Below are 23091 nucleotides of genomic sequence, written 5' to 3' on the forward strand. Positions count from 1 at the left end.
TCTCCTCTCAGTTCAGATTCATCAGGAAATTGAATCATATCCAGAAGAATTAAAACTAAAAGACTAATATGTTTGTTAAAGCAATGCAGGTTGTCATACTAATAAACCCTACAATTTCAAAGGCTTAGCAAAATAATACATTTTCTGCACACACCACCTTCCCCTTTGGTTTACTTCTGGTTAAGAAAACTTCTTCATGATTATTTGGAGATTAGACTTTTTTCTAAATTTTCTATCCACATTCTCCTGTTTCTAAAGCCAATAGATCAAAAAAGATGCAAAGAAGACACATTTGCTTTTTATCCACACATCACTTCCAGTCACTATGCTGAGCAGAGTCAAAGTGAGCAGAGCTCAGAATAGCAGTTTTCTGGCAGGACAGCCACTTCTTGGCAAAGAATGACACAATAAAAGCATAAATCTTTCATGGAAAGCTAACATGTTTTCAGCAAATTAAGCATATGCACGAATAAAATTCTTGTGGTAAAATAAAGATTCATTTTGTTGATTCTTATTAAGCTCAGGTAATAGCAAATAAAAAGGCAGCAAATATAGAGCAAAAAAAATATTTGAAATAGAAATAATGTGGATTAAGATATTCTGTCAATTAAAGTAAAAATATTTTTATCTCATACTAATCATCTTACCTGTAGTCGTATAATATCAAATGCTACCTTTTATTAACAATTGTACTTCATATAAGTATTCCATTTATATCACCCTTCTTCACTGTTTCAATGCCTTCTGCACTTCATATCAGTGAAAAACAGGCTGGCTGGTACCAGGAAATGGATGTGGTGCTATTGCTACTTTAAGAGTAATGATGAAGAGCACTTGTCTGAATTGTTCCCATGTGGCAAACACTGTTATATGGTCTAAAGTAAACACATTTATTATTTTCTTCTAAATTTACTGATGAAATACAATTCTCAGCTAAGGAAGACTTGATCTCATTCAAATACATTTTGTGAAATTTGGTTGACATTTCAGTGCCTTTGACTTAAATGGCATACTGAAAATTTCTATGAATCCAAATAGAGTGTTATACATGAACAGTCTTTTATTAAAAACCTTTCTGGGTTGGGTGCAGTGGCTCATGCCTGCAATCCCAGTACTTTGGGAGGCCGAGGCGGGCGGATCAACTGAGGTCGGCAGTTCGAGACCAGCCTGACCAACGTGGAGAAACCCCGTCTCTACTAAAAATACAAAATTAGCCAGGCATGGTGGCACATGCCTGTAATCCCAGCTACTCGGAAGGCTAAGGCAGAAGACTGACTTGAACCCGAGAGGCAGAGGTTGAGTTGAGCCAAGATCACGCCATTGCACTCCAGCCTGGGCAACAAGAGTGAAACTCCGTCTCAAAAAAAAAAAAAATCCTTTCTCTTAAGATTCATAAAATTTCTTTATAATATAGAAGAAATGTGTTAACTATGTTCCCAGTAATCAACTCTGAACACTGAGCATTCTCAGTTCCCAGTATTCACTCTGAGTCATTCAGAAAAATTGGTATCTCTGTAAGGAGTCAGAAAAACATCTTTGGGGAAGGGTCACAACATTGCACATAAATGCTTTCTACATGCACCTGTTAGGATCTTAATCTAATTGGTCTATCATTTGCATGGCTAGATAGTTACTGGATCTAGTCATACTATTTTGTGTTTTGCAGATAATGGCATCTGTTACCTATAAGTTTCATACAACAATTTGCTCAGCTGAAACATGAATCTTTTGCTAATTTACCCGAAATTGAGGGACTAGATTTGCAATTTCTAATCTTTCAATGTTAGAGCAAAGTAGAGAAGAGTAATGTGTGTATGTGGTATGCATTTTCTTACTTAACTATTAAAATTCTTCTCATATTGCCTTGGACACTTTAGACAGCCACCCAAAAAATATTCCCTACTGTTTTTTTTAGCCAGGATATTAGATTTCAAATGGTCAAGGACTTAATAATTGGGCTAAGCCAAAATCTTGTCTTTGCTTCTTTCAAAGAGCATGGCAATTATGCCAAGCCATTGAAAGATGTGGATCTGATGACTTTTATTTGATTTCAAATGCTTTTTCTAATTGTTTGCTCTAATTGTCTTATTGTGTTAATCTAAAAGAGAACCTATCTACATAACAACTTATGCATTCACGAAATGTTCATGTTACGACGATCAAAGTTCAATATTGTAGTATAGAATAGTAGAATAGTCTAAAGTTAGAGAGTCAGATTATTATTAGTAAATTCATTATTTTTTTCAACATTTTCCAATGTTGAAATTGAAGAATTGGCAAGGCTTTTTCATGATAAGTTCAATTCTAGGATAGTACTCACTGGTCTGCATGGTATTTTTTTCCTTTTTTTTGGCAGGAGGGGATGGAGTTTTGCTCCTGTTGCCCAGGCTGGAGTGCAATGGCATGATCTTGGCTCACTGAAACCTTCGCCTCCAGGGTTCAAGCCAGTCTCCTGCCTCAGCCTCTTGAGTAGCTGGGATTACAGGCATGCACCACCATGCCCGGCTAATTTTATATTTTTAGTAGAGATGGGGTTTCTCCATGTTGATCAGGCTGGTCTTGAACTCACAATCTCAGGTGATTCACCCACCTCACCCTCCCAAAGTTCTAGGATAACAGGCATGAGCCACCGCACCCTGCAGGTATCTTTGTCATGAATTATGTAAATCCGAGTTACCAGAATGGTGCAGAAGTGCTAATGCAATCAGAATGAAAATGAATACGGCCTTGTTGGTAGACTATTGGTATCCCAGAGGCTGATCATTTACTTCAGCCGTGTAGACATTGCTTCATAATGCCAGGGAGCCCTTTCAACCAAGTTGCCTTTATTTCCCATTGATGAGGTCATGATCTGTTCTCTGTTTTTCTTAAGCTGTCCCAGATGAGGGGTGATTATTTCTTGCATAAATGAGATCCCTTCTTTTTCCTCTGCAATGAGATCCTCCTATTCTCCTTACTGAAAGTAATATGTTGAAGGCAGAAATGGAGACAATATACAAATATATACCTTGCCATCTGGCCACCATAAACACTTTACGACATTGCTTACCAAGAAGTTTGATTAATTTCAGGGAAGCAGGGATATTTTTCTATGATGTGCTCTTTCTCTTAAAGCACCTCTGATTAAGTTTAGCCTAATCAAGATAGTCACTTGTATGATAAAAAGGAAGCCAATACATTAGTAATATAAATACGTGAATACTGTTTTGCCACAGTCACACACATTTTGTGATGCTCAAGAGAAAAGGATTACACAGCAGGTGTGCACTGAAGTGGGAACCTGAGGGTCATCTGAGAATTTTCCCTACCCACCTGAATAGATTTCTAAAATCACCTTTCAGTTGCTTTTGCTGTCTTTCTAAGTAAATGAAGATATCATCTGCAAATAATAATTAATTGAACTGCTTTTCCATTGTATTCATTAAAATAATTATTTTTCTGGCTTATATGAAGTATTTCTTATTTGTAATATACATTCACATATATACAAATATATAGCAATACAAATGTATCCATTTTCATTTTTGTTAAATTTTTAAGAATGGATGTTAAAAGTAATTTCTTTTCTGTTTGAAAGTGTTTTTATTGTTTTATTCAAGAGTATTATCTCTGGAGTTAAAGTTGATACTGTTTTAATACTGGCTCTGCTATTGTGAGCAAGTGATTTCTCTCTCTGCCTCTTTTCTTTTCTTTTTTTTTTTGTAAATTGAGGATAATAGTGACACCTTTGTTATTAAGTTACTTTGTCTATTAGTGCATTCTCACACTGCTGAAGAACACACCAAAGACTAGGTAAATTATAAAGGAAAGAGGTTTATTTGACTCACAGTTCAGCATGGCTGGGGAGGCCTCAAGAACCTTACGATAATGGGAGAAGGTGAAGGAGAAGCAGGTATCCTTTTCACTAGGTGACGGAGAGCAGGAAAAATTACCACTTATAAAACCATCCAAACTCATGAGAACTCACTCACTATCACAAGAACAGCATGAGTATCATTCTGCCTCTCGCCTCTTCCAAATCTCATGCCCTTTTTATATTTCAAAATCAAACATGCTTTCCCAACAGTCCCCCAAGTCTTAACTCAAGTTAGCATTAACCCAAAAGTCTAAGTCCAAAGTCTCATCTGAGACAAGGCAAATCCCTGCTACCTATGAGCCTGTAAATCAAAAGCAAGTTAGTAACTTCCAAGATACAATGGAGGTACAGGCATTAGATAAATTCTCCCATTACAAATGGGAGAAATTGGCCAAATCCAAAGAGCTACAGGCCCCATGCAAGTTTGAATTCCAATGGGGCAGTCATTAAGTCTTAAAGCTCTGAGATGTTCTCATTTGACTCCATGTCTCACATGTGGATCATGCTGATGCAATGGGTGGGCCCTCCTGGCCTTGGGAAGCTCCTTTATGGACTGGATTGTGTGCCTGTGGCTTTTCTAGGTGCATGGTGCAAGCTCATGGTGAATCTGTTATTTAGGGGTCTGGAGTATAGTGGCCTTCTCACAACTCCAGTAGGCAGCTTCAGTGGGGACTCTGCATGAGGGCTCCAACCCCACATTTCCCTTCTGCATTGCCCTATCACAGGTTATCCATGAGGGCTCTGCCCCTGTGGAAGACTTCTGCCTGAACATCCAGGCATTTTTATACATCCTCTGAAATCTAGGCAGAGGTTTCTAGAGCTCAACTCTTGTCTTCTGTGCACATGCATGGCCAGTACCACATGGAAGCCACCAAGGCTTGAGGACTGCACTTTCTGAAGAAACAACCCAAGCTGTACTTTGGCCCCTTTTAGCCACAGCTGGATCTGGAGCAGCTGGGATGCAGGGCACCCAGCCCCAAGGCTTCATAAAGCAGCGGGGCCCTCCCTGGGCCTCGACCATGAAACCGTTTTTTCCTCCTAGGGTTCCTGGCCTGTGATAGAAGAACCTGTCTCAGATCTTTGACATGACCTGAAGACATTTTCCCCATTGTCTTGGCTATTAACATTCAGCTTCTCTTTACTTTTGTAAATTTCTGCAGTGGCTTGATTTTCTTTAAAAAAAAATGGGGTTTTATATTCTACCTCATGGTCAGGTGCAAACTTTCCAAACTTTTATGTTCTGCTTCCATTTTAAAAATAAGTCTCTCATCTCCATCTGAGACAACCTCAGCCTGGACTTTATCATCTATATCACTGTTAGCATTTGGGTCAAAAGCATCCAACAAGTCTCTAGGAAGTTCCAAACTTTCCCACATTTTTCTATTTTTTTCTGAGTTCTCTAAACTGTTTCAACCTCTGCCTATTACCCAGTTCCAAAGTCACTTCCAGATTTTCAACTATCTTTATAGCAGTGCCCCAAACTACCTGTATTAATTTTCTGTATTAGTTTGTTTTCACACTACTATAAAGTTACTACCAGAGAATGGGTAATTTATACAGAAAGGAAGTTTAATTTACTCACAATTCTGCATTGCTGGGGAGGTCTCAGGAAACCTACAGTTATGGTGGAAGGCAAAGGAGAAGCAAGTACCTTCTTTACTAGGCAGCAAGAGAGAGGCAGAGCAGAAAAAAACACCACTTATAAAACCACCAGATCTTTGAGAACTCACTTACTATCATGAGAACAGCATGGGGGAAAATTACCCCCATATTCCAAACACCTCCCACCAAGTCCCTCCCTTGAAACCTGGGGATTACAATTTGAGATAAGATTTGGGTGGGATAAAATTTTACAGTAACGAATTCAATACAAGTCACAGAATATAGATTTTTTTGACAATCTCTGAGGTTTCCAGGTTTCTCTTTAATTATCCACCTTATTAAAATAATATTTTGTTTCAATATTGTTCTTCTGTTCTGAAAATGCATACAAACTCACACACAAACACACTTGCTACATAACTTTCACATATATGTGTGTGTGTGTGTATATATATATATATATATGTATATATATATATTTTTTTTTTTTTTAATGGTGTCTCGCTCTGTCATCCTGGCTGGAGTGCAGGTCTTCCACCTTGGCTCACTGCAACCTCTGCCTGTCTGCCACCTTGGCTCACCGCAACCTCTGCCTCCCAGGACCAAGCGATTCTCCTGCCCCAGCCTCCCTAGTCGCTGGGAATACAGGCACGTACCACCACGCCCAGCTAATTTTTTGTATTTTTAGTAGAGATGGGGTTTCACCATGTTGGCCAGGCTGGTCTTGAACTCCTGACCTCAAATTATCTGCCCCACTCAGCCTCCCAAAGTGCTGAGATTACAGGCAAGAGCCACAGTGCCTGGCTGATATATCTTTAGAGTAATATATTTATGTATATAAGTCTCTGTAAATCAAAACAAAATGTCTGTTTTTGTTTGTCAGCAGAGAGGCCACATGTACAAAAAATATATAAAACAATTTTTAAAAAATATTTAATCAAGACTCAGAAATGTATATTAATTATACTCATGCAATGTTTATGACCATAAAATGACCCTATGGTTAGTAATAATTGAATTGCACATATTAAAATAAAACCGTATAATGAGATTGTAATACAAAGGATAAATACGTGCTCGAGTTGAGGAATACCTCATATACGCTGCTGTGATAATTAACTAATGTATGCCTGTGTTAAAATATCTCATATATGCCATAAGTGTGTATGCACACTATCCACCCACAAAATTTTTTTAGAAATCTAAATAGGGTAAAAAAGAATACAAATTTGATCTATGAGAAAAAAATTATTCTACTTATTTGCAGTTTAAACCACTGGCAGGACAGGCATGGTGACCCACGCCTGTAACCCCACCAATTTGGGGCACTGAGGCGGGTGGACCACCTGAGATCAGGAGTTAAAGACCAGCCTGGCCAACATGGTGAAACCCCATCTCTACTAAAAATACAAAAATTAGCCAGGCGTGGTGGAATGTGCGTGTAATCCCTGCTACTTGGCAGACTGAAGGCAGGAGAATCGCTTGGACCCAGGCGGTAAAGTTTGCAGTGAGCCGACATCATGTCACTGCACTCCAGCCTAAGCAACAGAGCAAGACTCCATTTCAAAACAAACAAACAAACAAACAACACTGGCAAAAAAGAGATTACTAGAGATGTCATTCCCCTACATTAACAAATAGTACATTGTTACCATCTTTTACTTAGAACCTTAAGTAAAATGGGACCCATTAAATCTGATGACAAATTAACACTTCATTCAAAGCACAATAGTGTTAACACATTAAAAACAACTTTGTTTAATGAAAAAATTAAGTAGACACATAATCTTTAAAAAATTTTTAAATTTATTGCATTTTATTACATAAACGTACAATTGATAAAAAACAATCTCTCCTATCTCTGATGAAACAACTGATCAAATACTTTCACAAACAATGGGAAGAGTCAACATGACGGAATCTGAGACTTGAGTTACATTATTATTTGCTTTTCAGAAACTATTTTTTTAATAGAAGAAAGAAGCATACCTCGAAGGTAATTATGAATCTCCAAAAAATCTACTTCTTTAACATGTATATGGTGTTAGCTTTGGATCTCTTTTACACTCAACCCTCTGATTTAGTGTAATGTATGAAGTTTCAGTGCCTTCATTCTTTCTACTATGACTCCTCAGATGTTTATATAGACTTAATTTTTGATTTAATATGTTTTCCCCATTTAGTGGTTCTGCAAAAATATTTAGTACAACCTGGTGTTTTCTAAGCTGTAGGTTTTGAAAAAATGTTTTTCACATTCATTTATTTTTTTTTTTTTGAGACGGAGTCTCGCTCTGTCGCCCAGGCTGGAGTGCAGTGGCGTGATCTCGGCTCACTGCAAGCTCCGCCTCCCGGGTTCAGGCCATTCTCCTGCCTCAGCCTCCCGAGTAGCTGGGACTACAGGCGCCCGCTACCACGCTGGGCTAATTTTTTGTATTTTTAGTAGAGACGGGGTTTCACCGTGTTAGCCAGGATGGTCTCGATCTCCTGACCTCGTGATCCGCCCGCCTCGGCCTCCCAAAGTGCTGGGATTACAGGCGTGAGCCACTGCGCCCGGCCGTTTTTCACATTCATTACATGTTTAGACTTTCTCTCCAATATAAATTCTCTAATGTTCAACAAAGTTTGAGCATCTTCTTCAGATCTTTAAATTTTTCCTTTAATATGAAATGTGTACAATAAAATCTGTAATGGAAGTAAAGGTACAGCAATCCTCTTTAAGTTTGTATGTTTGTCTTCAGAATAACTGGTCTTTACTTTAAAGGCCTATATTTTCCAAAAGGTCTTTTTACAGTAATCACATTTATAATTTTTTTTTTGAGACGGAGTCTTGCTCTGTCACCCAGGCTGTAGTGTAGTGGCTCTATCTCAGCTCACTGCAACCTCTGCCTCCCCAGTTCAAGCAATTCTCCTACCTCTGCCTGCCGAGTAGCTGGGATTACAGGTGCACGCCACCACACCCGGCTAGTTTTTCTATTTTTAGTAGAGATGGAGTTTCACCATGTTGGCCAGGCTGGTCTTGAACTCCTGACCTCATGATCCACCGACCTTGGCCTCCCAAAGTGCTGGAATTATAGGCATAAGCCAACACACCTGACCTATAATCCCTTTATTAAGTATAAACTTTCTGATATTGAGTAAGATGTGACCTGATATTAATGGCTTTTCACATTCTTTGTATTTGTACAATTTTTCTCTAGTATAAATGCTTTCCTGTACCATAAGGTGTGAGAATTTGTTAAAAGTTTTGCCACATTCTTCATATTTGCAGGAGTCTTCTTCAGTATAAACTATCTTACCTACCATAACGTGTGACTACCATTTAAAGTCCTTGCCACATTTAACACATTTCTAGAGTCTCTCACCAGTATGATTTCTCTTTTTTAGAAAAGTTTGAGGTGTGCTTAAATGCTCTGTCACATTTTTATGTAAGCAGAGTTTCTCTCCAGTATAAAATTTTTTAGTGAGTAAGCATGGAGAACCAGTTAAAGGGTTTGCCACATTTTTTTCTACAATTGCAGGGTTTCTCTCCAATATCAATTATCTTACATTTATTCAGGTTTGAGGACTTTTTAAAGACATTACCTTATTGCTTATTGCAGGGTTTCTCTTCAGTATTAATTCTCTTATGTATAATAAGGGTTCAAGACTAGTTAACAGCTTTACCACATTCTTTGCTTTTGTAGAGTTTCTCTCTAGAATGAATGATCAGATATTATGTAAGGCCTGAGATGTGCTTAAAGGTTTTGTCACTTTTTTTATGTTTCTAGGGTCTCTGTAATATAAGTTCTCTTAGGCTTTGGGAGGCTGACAAAGGTGGATCACCTGAGGTCAGGAGTTCAAGACCAGCCTGGCCAACATGGTGAAATTCTATCTCTACTAAAAATACACAAATCAGCCAGTGTGGTGGCACACGCCTGTAATCCCAGCTACTCAGGAGGCTGAGGCAGGAGAATCGCTTGAACCCGGAAGGCAGAGGTTACAGTGAGCTGAGATCATGCCACTGCACTCCAGCCTGGGTGACACAGGGAGACTCCAACTCAAAAAAAATTTTTTTAAATAAATTCTCTTAGGTTTATTAAGGTTTGAGGGTTGGTTAAAGGCTTTGTTGCATTTTTTTACATTTATAAAATTTCTGTCCAATATGAATTCTCTTACGTTCAATTAAGGTTTGGAACTGGTTAAAGGCTTGGCCACATTCTCTACATTTGTAGTGTTTTTTTCCAGTGTAAATTATTTTATGTATTATAAGGCCTGAGGGTGGACTTTGCCACATTATTCACATTTGTAGGGTTTCTCTCCAGTGTGAATTATCTTATGTTTAGCAAGACTTGAATGCCACTTAAAAGCTTGGTCACATTCTTCACATTTGTAGGGTTTCTCTCCAGTATGAATTCTCTTATGTTGCATAAGGGTTGAGGAGCAATTAAAGGCTTTGCCACATTCTTCACATGTGTAGGGTCTCTCTCCAGTGTGAATTCTCTTGTGGTCAGTGAGGGTTGAGGATAAGCTAAAGGCTTTGCCACACTCTTCACATTTGTAGGGTCTCTCTCCAGTATGAATTCTCTTGTGGATAGTAAGTGCTGAGGAGCGCCTAAAGTCTTGGCCACATTCTTCACATGTGTAGGGTTTCTCTCCAGTATGAATTCTCTTATGTCTAGTAAGGTTCGAGGATAAGCTAAAGGCTTGGCCACATTCTTCACAGGCATAGGGTTTCTCTCTAGTATGAATTCTCTTATGTCTAGTAAGGTTTGAGGACCAGCTAAAGGCTTTGCCACATTCCTCACACCTGCAGGGTTTCTCTCCAGTATGAATTCTCTTGTGGTCAGTGAGGGTTGAGGATACGCTAAAGGCTTTGCCACATTCTTCACATTTGTAGGGTCTCTCTCCAGTATGAATTCTCTTGTGGTTAGTAAGTGCTGAGGAGCGCCTAAAGGCTTGGCCACATTCTTCACATGTGTAGGGTCTCTCTCCAGTATGAATTCTCTTGTGGTTAGTAAGTGCTGAGGAGCGCCTAAAGGCTTGGCCACATTCTTCACATGTGTAGGGTTTCTCTCCAGTATGAGTTCTCTTATGTCTAGTAAGGTTTGCGGACCAGCTAAAGGCTTTGCCACATTCCTCACATCTATATGGTTTCTCTCCAGTATGAATTATTTTATGTGTAGTATGGTTTGAGGAGCAGTTAAAGGATTTGCCACATTCTTTGCATTTGTAGGACTTCTCCCTAGTATGAATTACCTGATGTTGATTTAGGTGTGAAAGCATGCAAAATGATTTGCCATATTTGTTACATTTGAAATGTTTCCTTCCAGTATATCTTGTTTTATCTCTATTGGAATTTGAAAATTTACCAAAGACTTTGACATATTTATGAGTCTGAAATATTTTGTTTTGGGTAGTTGACAAATATTGGTTAACTTCACTGTAACCTCCTTTGTGCACCTCACATTCACCCACACTTTTACAGCATTTTTTAAATTGTAATTTCTCATGTCCACATTTTCCATATGTTCTCGGTATTACTTTTTGGAGTGAATCTTTGATGCCCTGCTCTGGCTGAAGGTCTTGGGTGAAATGGGAACGCGTAACTGAAAGACACAAAAAGCACAAGTTACTCCACTTTCTGGACTCATATAAATATATTCTACACATGAAATATATAAAATTACACAAGGTACATTAGCAAAATGCCATATCAAAATACCACAGGCCATAATTCCTTCATAGATGTATAAATGTAACAAAATCATAGTGATCAAAATACCTTTGTTGGAAATTTATAAATAAAGTTAGTGTGTGCACCATGTGAGCACGATGTCCAGAGCCATATAGAGAGAAAAGAAAGGTCTGCTACATTTACCCAACACAGCCCTTCCTCATGCCCAGTAGAAGAGCATAGTGCCTTTAATAACAGCTTTAAGTCTTCTGAGCTCAAAAGTGAATGTTACAACCGCAGAAAGACTGCAGTATGATGGGTAGAAGATAGGTGTAGAACGTAGTTACTGACCACTAAGAAGAAATATGAAGAAGTCTTTTAATTGAAAAATAAATACAAATTGCAGACAAAACACATCCTGAGAACATGTTTGTGAGAATCCCAGAATCTCTACCAAAGACAATTGGTGTCATGCTATGACAGGAAGGAGCTGCATTATAAAGATCATGAAAGGTAGTTTTATGTTAGTGTCTGAATCTCCAACAAAGATTACAATGTATATAAAACATGAGGACAACATGGTCCAATCAAAAAAATCAAAAATTTTGAAAACGCAACTATAAAAATAAAGATGTAGATCTTGATTTTTAAAATTTAAGATAATCCATATTATGCTCAATGAGAAAAATGGAAAACCAGACACCTAAATAAAATAAGAAAAATAAGAATACCAACAAAACTTGCAATAATAAAAATAAACAAGGTGGAGGTAAAAAAGAATAACTGAAAAAATTTAAAAGTAAGAAAAAAGTACGTAAAAAATGAAGAAGCTAAACAAACAAACTAGGATATACACAAAAAGATCTGCAACACAAATTTAAGCAAAGTTTCAAAAGTCACAAACCAGAAGATAATCTTGGGAGCTGCAAGATAAAAGTGAAGTATTATTTATAAGCATAGTCCTCTGAGACAACCAGTGAATTTGTAAACAGAAACCTTGCAGGTCAGAAAAGAACTGTGTAAAATGGTCAAAGGCTCAAAAAATTTTCATGGTGAGAATAATAAAACCAGAAAAATGTACTACAACATAAAGAAAAATAAAACTCTTCCAGAATGAATAAATGCTGGAAAAGCACATAATCATTGTATGTGCCCTAAATAAAATGCTGAAAAGAGGTCTTTCCACTTAAAACAACATGAGGAAAAATATATGTAATCATATGAAAATACATAACTTTCTGAAAAACATATGCATATACAAAAAGTAAAATTCTGTGGCATTATTGTGATGGTGCAGAAAATACTTTTAGTTATTCTTTAAAATTTGAAAAATATAAGCATAAAAATCATAAAACACAAAAAGATATAATTAGCAACATCAATAAGAAGTATAGGGTGGATATAATGAGGACAAATTTTTCTATGCAACTGAAGTCATTTTTTTACCAGTTTAAAATATACTGTTGTAACATTTAAGATGTTTTACAGAATCTCCAATGTAGCACAAAGAAAAAATCTTTATAGACACACGGAAGCAAATGAGTCGATTACTAGCATGAGACAAAGATTGATATTATATAATGGTAAAATGAGTCCATTTACTAGGAATCTATAATTATTATGTCTATCTATATGTATATGCATATATAACATCAGGGCTTTAAAACATATAGAGCAAATATTGACAGAAATGAAGCAAGAAATAAAATAGCAACACAAAATTATAAACATTAAGACCTCCTTTTCAATAATAAATAAAAAATTTAAATAAAAGATCAATTAAAAAAACTGAAAACCTGAAGAATATTATATTGTGTATGAATTTATTTTGCATTGCTATAGAAAATAACCTCAGACTGGGTAATTCATAAAGAAAAAGATTTTTTGATTCACAGTTCAGTAGACTGTACAAGAAGTATATGCCAGCATCTGCTTCTGGTGAGGATATGAGGAAGCTTACAATTATAGTGGAAGGCAAAGAAGAACCAAACATGTCACATGGTGAAAGACGATGTGAGTGTGAGGTGGAGGAGCCAGGTTCCTTTAAGCAACCAGCTCTCATGTGAATTAATAGCGTGAGAACTCTATGATTGTGCCAAGTCATTCATGAGGGATTTGTCTCCATGATGCAAACAGCTCTCATTAGGCCCCACATCCAACAGTGGAGATTACACTTCAACATGCCATTTGGAGGGCATCTACACCATATCACAAACCAAATAGGCTAAACAGACATGTACAGAACTCTCCAGTCAAAAGCAAGTGGATACACAATATTCTTATTTGCACCTGGTGCATTCTGTTAGAACACATAAGTCTTGGTAAATTTCAAAAGATCAGCCAGGTGCAGTGGCTCACAGGTGTAATCCCAGCAGTTTGGGAGGCCAAGGTGGAAGAATCACTTGGGGCAAGAAGTTTGATACTAGCCTTGGGAACACAGTGAGACCCTGTCTCTACAAATAATTCAAAATTAGCTGAGCATTGTGGGGTATGCCTCTAATGCCAGCCGCTCAGTAGGCCAAGGTGAAAGGATTACTTGAGTCCAAGAGGTTGAGGCTGCAGTGAGCCAAGATTGTGCTACTGCACTACAGTCTGGGAAACAGAGTGAGAAACTCTGAGTCAAAAAAAAAAATAAGAAGAGCAAAATCATACAGTATATGTTTTCTAACCCAAACTGAATAAAACTAAAAAGAAAAAAAGTAATACTGGCAAATCAAAAATACATGGAAATAAACACACTCTTCACTGTATTCTTGCACAGGGTCAAATAATTTAAATTAATTTAATATTTTTTCTCGAGGGCCAGCATATTTAAGTGATGACTTAATTTGTTAAGATGTCAATATAACCCACAGTGGTGAACAAATTTAATATAATCTGTATCAAAATTCCAAAAGTATATTTATTCCTGAAATATTGTTTAAATTTTTTAAATTTTATTATGAACCAAATCTACAGAAACACACATGAAAAACACAGAGGCACTATACTTCATAATTTCAAAACATAATAAAAAGCTGCAATAACAATAACTATGTGGTATTCACAAAAAGACAGATAAAGACATGATAGAACAAAATAGAAAGCCCAGCAATGAACTCTTCTGTGTATGACCAAATAATCTGCCTCAAGGTTGCCATGAGCAGACAATGGAGAAAATATAATCCCTTCAACAGATAATGTTGAAAACTGGACATCTACATTGAAAAAATGAAGTTGAATGGTTTAATTGCATCACATACAAAAAATATGTTAAACAAAGTACTTAGACTAAGAAAAACCTAATGAAACTCTTAGAAAAAAAGCATAGTGCAAAGACATGACATTGGTCTTGGCACATTTTCTTAGATATGCCATCAAATGCATGCGCAACAAAGAGGAGAACAGAAAATTTAATTGGGCTAAACTTCAAAATTTCTGCAATCAAATAAAACATTTAATAGAGTGACAGTGTCTCCCAAGAAATTGGTGACAATATTTGAAAATCACATGTGATAAGACTTAATATTGAGAATACATAAACTACTCCTAGAACTAGACAACAATAATTGAATTACTTGATTTAGAAATGGACAAATGAGCCAGGTGCGGTGGCTCACACGTGTGATCCCAGAACTTTGGGAGGCTGAGGTGGGCAGATCACCTGAGGTCAGGAATTTGAGACCAGCCTGACCAACATGGCGAAACCCATCCCTACTATAAATACAAAATTAGCTGGGTGTGGTGGCACATCCCTGATCCTAGCTACTCAGGAGGCTGAGGCAGGAGAATCATTTGAATCCAGGAGGCAGAGGTTGCTGTGAGCTGAAATCGCACCATTGCTCTTGTTGCCTGGGAAACAAGAGTGAAACTCCGTCTCAAAAAAGAAAGAAATGGAAAAATGATTAAACTAAATTTTAATAAAAAAGATACACAAATGGGAAGAAGCATTTGAAAGGTTGCACAAAATTAATAATTTATAGAAAAATGCAAAACATAATCACAATACAAAACAAAATCACCTTACATCAATTAGGATGGCCACTATAAATTTTTTTAAAACACCAACTGTTGATGATGTAAAGAAATTGAAACCTATGTAAGCTGTTTTTTATGAGAAAAAAGATACAGCCATCATAAAAACATCATAAGCGTTCTTTAAATAATCTAAAATGAAATTATTATATAATACAGCAATACCATTTATGAGTCTATATCTAAAATATGCAACACAGTAAAATGAAGGCATAAAAGGTACCCTGCTTGCATATCCCCCCACAGCAAGTGGGGGGATAACCAAGCCTCTAAATAAATACATACATATAAAAAATTAAAAAATTTGTAAAAAATTTGTAAAAACTTTAAAATATATTTCAAGGCTATAGTAATAAAAACAGAATGGCATGTGCAGAAAAATGGATGACCACCAATGAAAGAGAAACTACTATTCTCACACATTTTAGACATGATGCAAAAAAAATTTTAATGCTTTAGAGTTTTTCAAAAATATGCAGATATTAGTGTGTCCCCAAAAGCAATGGCAAAGCAGTCAGTTTGCGCAGTCCCTGATAACCTTTAAAGAAAACTTTGGCTCACACTGCAAACTTGAAGAAAGATTATTGAAGCAGAAGTGGAATCCTTAGAGACTTTAACAGCATGAGGCAGGAGGTGTCCCTATGTGAGAGCAAAAGAAAAAAATGACTTGAGCTTCTCAGAAACTCTTTTCATCAAAGCACAGCTCCCCAGACCACATTTTAAGGACTGGCTGCCTCCTTGATTTGTATACCTCTCATCTGTCTCATCTGCTTCATTCGCTCTCACCTACCTGGGTGTTTGGCTACCATCTCATTTCTCTTTATATTCTGGGACTCTTTATTTTGCTCCAGACAGGTGATCAAGTCTGGCTTAGAGACAGCAATACCTGTTTAATTAAGAAAAAAAAGTAACATAGATCATGCTGAATTCTTTAATTACCAAATTAGTATTATGCTTAGAGGATATAATAGAAAATTCTAGAAAATTAATATTGATTCATAATAGAACTTTCTAAATATTCAGAAAATATTTTAAATTTGTAGGTCCTTAATTTCACTACTCAGTACTACTGAATCAAAAATTGGTGGCAGCAACTGAATTCTAATGTGTGGGCAACGATCTTTTATGCCATGGCATTTTTGGAATTCCCACTAACCTAGAGCAAAAGATACATAAGCTCAGGAAAGGCAAAAGTTCTGGTCAAGATAAAACATCTTGAAGAATTTGTTCTACAGCAATGAATCCCCAAGATTTTCTTAAAATTGGAGATCTAAAATTCATTCATGCAAAGCAGAAATTACCAAAAACATCTTAGAAAAGAGAAAAGCAATATATTAGGAATTATGTATTGAAGTTATCCTCACCCAGGGAGACCAGGTTTCTGTAGTTCTCTAACATCACATCTGTATATAAATTCTGCTGAGCACAATCCAGGCATTGCCATTCCTCCAGAGAGAATTCTATAGCTATGTCTCTGAATGTCAACAGTCCCTGGAAAACAAACAAACAAACAAAACCACTCATGAACACACAAGCACTTACCACATGGCCATAGGCAGAGATTTTTATTTGACTCAAGTTAAAAAAGAGAGTAAAAAGAAGTGGTTCTCACTTACAAGAGTGACTAAAATTATTCAATAAGATAATTTTTAACACTGAAGTATTCTCTAACTCTGAGAAAAGAGGATAGCATAAGATCCACAATACCACTGTAGATTTGATACTTTTCTGGATGATACATTATAAAGTTAAGGGCATCAACATGGACATGTCTTTTTCTTTTCTGTTTTTCTTTTCTTCTTTTTTTTGAGACCGAGTCTCACTCTGTTGCCCAGGCTGGAGTGCAGTGGTACGATCTTGGCTCAGTGCAACCTCCACCTATCGGGTTCAATCGATTCTCCTGCCTCAGCCTCCTGAGTAGCTGGGACTACAGGCATGAGCCACCATGACTGGCTAATTTTTGTATTTTTAGTAGAGGCGGGGTTTCTCCATGTGGACCTGGCAGGTCTTGCACTCCTCACCTCAGGTGATCCACCCACCTCAGCCTCCCAAAGTGCTGGAATGGTAGGCATGAGCCACTGTGCCTGGCCGGACATGTCTATTTTTGAGTGCTATATTTACATCATATAGAATAAGTTGTGTATATTTCTCAGATAGAAGAGTCATGATGAATTGGAAGATACCTCTCAAGTCTTAGTATGTGCAATAACTAAAGATCTTGTGAGATTTTGTTTCAGGAGATTTCGGAGGAAGTCTGAATTTCTGAATTTTTAGCAAGCTCACCAATGTTTCTAGCCTAGTAAGAATATGTTGTCAAATATCCAGTAAATGGCAGAGTTTGGGTTTTTCCCAGTTTCTCTCACCTGTAAATAAAGATAAGAGCCTTCATTTTTAAAAGACAAATATAAGCAAAAGTCATCTAAAAGGAAAGGACAGCTTCCAGATTGAATGCAACGGTTTATGCACTTCAGCTAGTAAATCTCCTAAGTGTCCTTAATAATTAAGAGAATAAGAATTAACTCTAGAGTGGAAAAAAAATGTCATAGAGATCTTGAACCAAGTGAATAAAATTGTTATCAACTTTATTAGGACACATTTTTATTATGTGCTGATGCACACACAACACAACATCACTGCTGTGGCATTTCTCTCCTCTCAGAAAAGTAAATTATAATCTACATTTAATTTTATTATATATATATATATATTTTTTTTTGAGACAGAGTCTCGCTGTGTCACCCAGGCTGGAGTGCAGTGGTGCCATCTCATCTCACTGCAACCTCAACTTCCTGAGTTCAAGCAATTCTCCTGCCTCAACCTCCCAAGTAGCTGGGATTACAGGTGCATGCACCATGCCTGGCTAATTTTTGTATTTTTTTTAGTAGAGATGGTGTTCCACCATATTGGTCAGGCTGGCCTTGAACTCCTGACCTCACGTGATCCGCCTGCCTCGGCCTCCCAATGTGCTGGCATTACAAGCCAAAGCCATTGCGCCTGGCCTAAATTTAATCATAAAGAAACATCAGTTTTATGCAAAGTTGAAGGTGCAGATAACTTCCCTGTTCTGTAATTTTTATTAGTAATTTTAAGGAGCCTTTCCTTAGCACCCCGGAAAGCAAGTATCTCCTAACAGTTTTTTCAGAACTTTCTGTGTAATAAATGCCACCCTGTTTAAATGAGCATTTTCTAAACGCTGTTCTGCATGGAACTAATAGAGCACACAGATGAAACCTCAATATAACATGTTTCACTTTTCACTAATCTCCAAAGACAACGGTGTTTCCCCAATAGAAATCTTGAGTATCCACACCTTCTAATGTTCAACAGCTACAATGGGAACATTTTATATATCGTAGGTCATAAATTTGTGGTAAGAATTCTGCATGATATACAAGAATCCAAGATGAAGAGAAATGTATAGAATGCTATGGCATAGAGAAAACAAATATTTTTTTCAGAACCCCTTGACTATCATAAAAATCACAAAAAATAGTTGAAACAAACTCATTAGGGATCAACAGCACAAGTAGAGAAGTAAAAATTTGCAAGTTCTGAACACAAGGCATTCCAAAAGGCAGAGTGGACGCTGCGCTTGATCTGAGACATGCTCACCTGAGAAAAAGTGATTTGTTTCTTTTCCTCCTCTTTCTCTGAAATGTATTTTCAGATAAGATGCTCTGGACATATCAAACCTGCATCTTGAGAATATGACTTTAAAGTGCAACCTATTCACCTGCTACCCCCACACACACCCACGGGTGGAAGACCGAGACTTGCAGAAAACATTCACCCATTTTTGTTGTTTATAACTGAAAAGATTTAAGAGCAATGAGAGAACAATGAGCTTCTCCACAGCTATTAAAATATAAGTTTCTTTGTCCCTGCCCTCCCCTATCAGAAACCAGCAATTTTCTTTAGAGTAATGGGAACATGAACCGCACTGACCTCTTCCTACCAAACTGAAACAGGGCAGGCAGTGCAGCCTTCCTTTGATGCAAAGGTTGAACTAAACTCTCCTGAATGTATCTTGAACCCCTCAAGTTTATAAATCACTTGGTAATCTTGGCCCCGCTCTATGCAACGTGATTCTGCAGGATCCAAAAGGGTCCAGGAATGGGCTTTTACAACAAGTCCCCTGTAAATGCTGATTGTGCTTTCCCAGACACATTATTAGCATTAGCAAGAGAAAGCAGGCACAGCAGAGTCCCTTACACACACCACATTTGTCACAATACTAATACTTCTGCTACAAATAAAAACAACCAATTTCCACCCTGAAATGCTATATTTTTGTTGGCTTTTTTAAGTTTACAGGGACAACAGAAGACAGCAATGTCTGAGTGAATCTGCACCTGGGAAACCTGTACACATGTACTAATAAAACATTTATTAAGCAGGTACTGTGTGCTCAGGAGCATGTCACAGAACACTGCGCTGGGAATAACACATTTTGTGATTTAATTTTCATAGCACCCTGGGAGTTGGTACTAAGTGCTGAATAATTTTTAGCATTTAGATTAAGAGCACAGCATTTTTATTTCTTCTTATCTTTCTCATTAATTTTAAAAAGAAAATGTATAGAATAATTCAATACAAAAAAAAAAACATGTGAAAGGATGCAATTACATAAAAATGGAATAATCAGCTTCCAAATGGCTATTTTGGAAATAATGAAATTAAGGCAGAAATAAAATTTTTGAAACTAATTACAACCGAAATACAACATACCAGAATCTCAGGGTTAGAGCTAAGGCAGTGTTAAGAATAAAATGCATATCACTAAACATCCACATCAAAAAGTTAGAAAGATCTCAATTTAAAAATCTAATGTTACAATTAAAAGAATTTCAAAAGTAAGAGCAAACCAACTTCAGAGCTCACAAAAGTCAAGAAATAACCAAAATCAGAGCCGAAATGAAGAAGTTTGAGACATAAATAACTATAAAAAGTTCAATGGGCCACTCATGGGCTGTGGCTCGCTCCTGTAATCCCAGCACTTTGGGAGGCCAGGGCGGGAAGATCACGAGTTCAGGAGTTTGAGACCAGCCTAGCCAACATGGTGAAAGCCCATCTCTACTAAAAACACAAAAATTAGCTGGCCGTGGTGGCACATGCCTGTAATCCCAGCTACTCGGGAGGCTGAGGCAGGAGAATTGCTTGAAACTGGAAGGCAGAGGTTGCAGTGAGCTGAGACCGCACCACTGCACTCCAGCCTGCGTGTAAGAGTGAAACTCTGTCTTAAAAAAAAATTCAAAGGAACCAGAAGTTGATTCTATGTAAACATAATAAGATAGATAAAACACTGGACTAATGGGAAAAAAAGAAATAATTCAAATACAAACAATTAGAATAAAAAGTAAAAACAAAAACAAAAACAGATGCTTGTGAGGTTGTGGAGAAACTGAATGCTTATATGCTGCTGGTGAAAGTATAAATTTATTTAACCATTGAGAAAAGCAGCTTGGCATTTTTTCAAAAACCTGAAAACAGAATTACCATTCCCAATCCCGCAATTGGGAATATACCCAGTGAATGTAAGTTTTTCTACCATGAACACACATGCACGCATATGTTTATTACAGCACGATTCACAATAGCAAAAACAAGAAATAATCCTGTATGTCTTCAATGGTAGACTGGATAAAGGAAATGTGGTATGTAAACACCATGAAATAGGATGCAACTATAAGAAAGAACAACATCATGTCCTTTGCAGCAACGTCGATGGAACTAGAGACCGTTATTTTTAGAAAACTAGTGCAGGAACAGAAAATAAAAAACTGTATGTTGTCACTTATAAGTGGGAGCAAAATAATGAGAACACGTGGACACAAATAAGAGAACAACAGACACTGAGGCTCAGTTCAGGGTAGAGGATCAGAGGATGAAGAAAATCAGAAAACAAATCTGTTGGGTACTATGCTTAGTACCTGAGTGATAAAATAATCTGTACACAAAAACTTCATGATATGATTTTACCTATACAACAAACCTGCACATGTACCCCTGAACCTAAAATAAAAGGTAAAAAAAAAAAAAAATCGGCCGGGTGCGGTGGCTCACACCTGTAACCCCAGCCCATTGGGAGGCTGAGGCAGGCAGATCACCTAAGGCCAAAAGTTGGAGACCAACCTGGCCAACATGGTGAAATCCCGTCTCTACTACGAATACAAAAATTAGTTGGGCCTGGTGGCACACACCTGTAATTCCAGCCACTCGGGAGGCTAAGGCAGGACAATTACTTGAACCTGGGAGGCGGAGGTTGTAATGAGGTGAGATCGCACCACTGCACTCCAGCTTGGAGGACAGAACGAGACTCCCTCTCAAAAAAAAAAAAAAAAAAAAGCATTTCTTGGAAATTACTATCTTGAAGAAAATATTCAGGCCTAGGCAACCACAGACTGCCAATTAATCTCGGATGACATAACCAAGAAATTTTTACCTGGATCTCACAAATAAACTACATAACTGTACCAAACCAATTATTGAATCTGGTTTGCTTCTTCATGAAACTTATAACAGACTTTTCTTCAAGTCTCTCCCATGGATCACAACCCACAAACCATAGTTGGGCGCTCTATGATTCTTGAATCACACTTTGATCAGATTCTCATTTTTAGAGTGACTCCCATACATCTCTAAAAGGAAAAATGAGGAACTAAGGACCCCAGGACCACAGCTCTTTCCACTCATGAATCTTGCACCCTGAGTCAGGATTCTCCCCGATGACTTTCCTATCCCTGTACAATCTGGGTGAGATGAGGCGCTAGGAGTGCAGAGCAAACCAGAGAGGCCTCCAGTCCAGGGTAAAGCCACTGCAGAGGAAAAAGACAGAAATCCCAGGGTCCCAGGCGCTGGCCCAGGCACCATCTTGCGGCTGGAGGGGACGAGAGCCGAGCTGGGCCAAAGACGATTTGGGTCGTCAGGCTCTGGAGCTGACTGCGAGAAAGTCTGGGACCTGCTACAGCCACTTTCTGCCGGTTCCAACCAGCCCCCACCCCTCTCTCACGATGACAGACCCAGCACTCACCATTTCCCGGCTTCCAGGGGGTCCCGGTCTTTTAGCCATAAATCTGCAGATACCTGCAGGACACAAGGACACATAGGCTTGGCCTCTAGGAGCAGAGGACACAGAGCAGTGAAGAGAAGAACTGCAGCTCTGGACGCAGAAAAACACAAAGGACCCGCAAAATTACGGAAGTAGCCTGTTCTTTCCAGCTGCATGCCTGATTGGACAGTTTCTAGACCACGGCTCCTGATTGGATAAGGTTTCAGGCCCCACCCTTCATGCCCTGAGTGAGGGAATATTTGATCAGACACCGGGCTGAGCGAAGCAAAAATAACAGCCTAGGCTGCAGCCTTCACAGGCAGGGCTTCTTCCTTGATCTGAGCCAGGCCAACTTCAGAGGATATTTGCATTTAACCTTGTGTATAATGTCATACGCATTTATAAATGATATATAATATTTATTCATAAATTGAAATAATGACAATTATTTTAAAATTTAGGATTTTATGCCCTTCCTTGCTGCAGGTCCTTTGCAGTGATATGGTGTGACTTTCTGGCTCCACCCAAATCTAATCTCAAATTGTAATTCCCGTCCATGTGCGGTGGCTCACACCTATAATCCCAGCACTTTGGGAGGCCGAGGCGGGCAGGTCACTAGTTCAGGAGTTCGAGACAGGCCTGGCAAATATGGTGAAACCCCGTCAATACTAAAAATACAAAAATTAGCCAGGCGTGGCAGCGCGCCTGTTAGTCCCGGCTACTCGGGAGACTGAGGCAGGAGAATTGCTTGAACCCAGGGGGTGGAGGTTGCAGTGAGCCGAGATGGCGCCATTGCACTGCAGCCTGGGTGACACAGAGAGACTTCCTCTGAAAGAAAAAAAAAACTGTAATTCCCATTTGTCAGGGCAGGGACCGGGCAGGAGGTGATTGGATCATTGGTGTGGATTATCCTCATGC

General features: G+C 38.1%; 1 protein-coding gene across 1 annotated transcript; it reads right to left on the reverse strand.

Moving 5' to 3' along the window:
* Positions 1–9619: 9619 nt before the first annotated feature.
* LOC129144575 (zinc finger protein 479-like) lies at positions 9620–22371 on the reverse strand. The gene is made up of 4 exons (XM_054687589.2): positions 22156–22371; positions 16490–16616; positions 15916–16011; positions 9620–11043 (listed from the first exon to the last, which is right to left on the reverse strand). Exons 1-4 carry the CDS (start codon positions 22192–22194, stop codon positions 9731–9733), a joined length of 1575 nt encoding a protein of 524 aa, XP_054543564.2. The 5' UTR covers positions 22195–22371; the 3' UTR covers positions 9620–9730.
* Positions 22372–23091: the final 720 nt, after the last annotated feature.

This window comes from Pan troglodytes, chromosome 6, assembly GCF_028858775.2.
Source record: "Pan troglodytes isolate AG18354 chromosome 6, NHGRI_mPanTro3-v2.0_pri, whole genome shotgun sequence".
Classification (NCBI taxonomy): Eukaryota; Metazoa; Chordata; class Mammalia; order Primates; family Hominidae; genus Pan; species Pan troglodytes.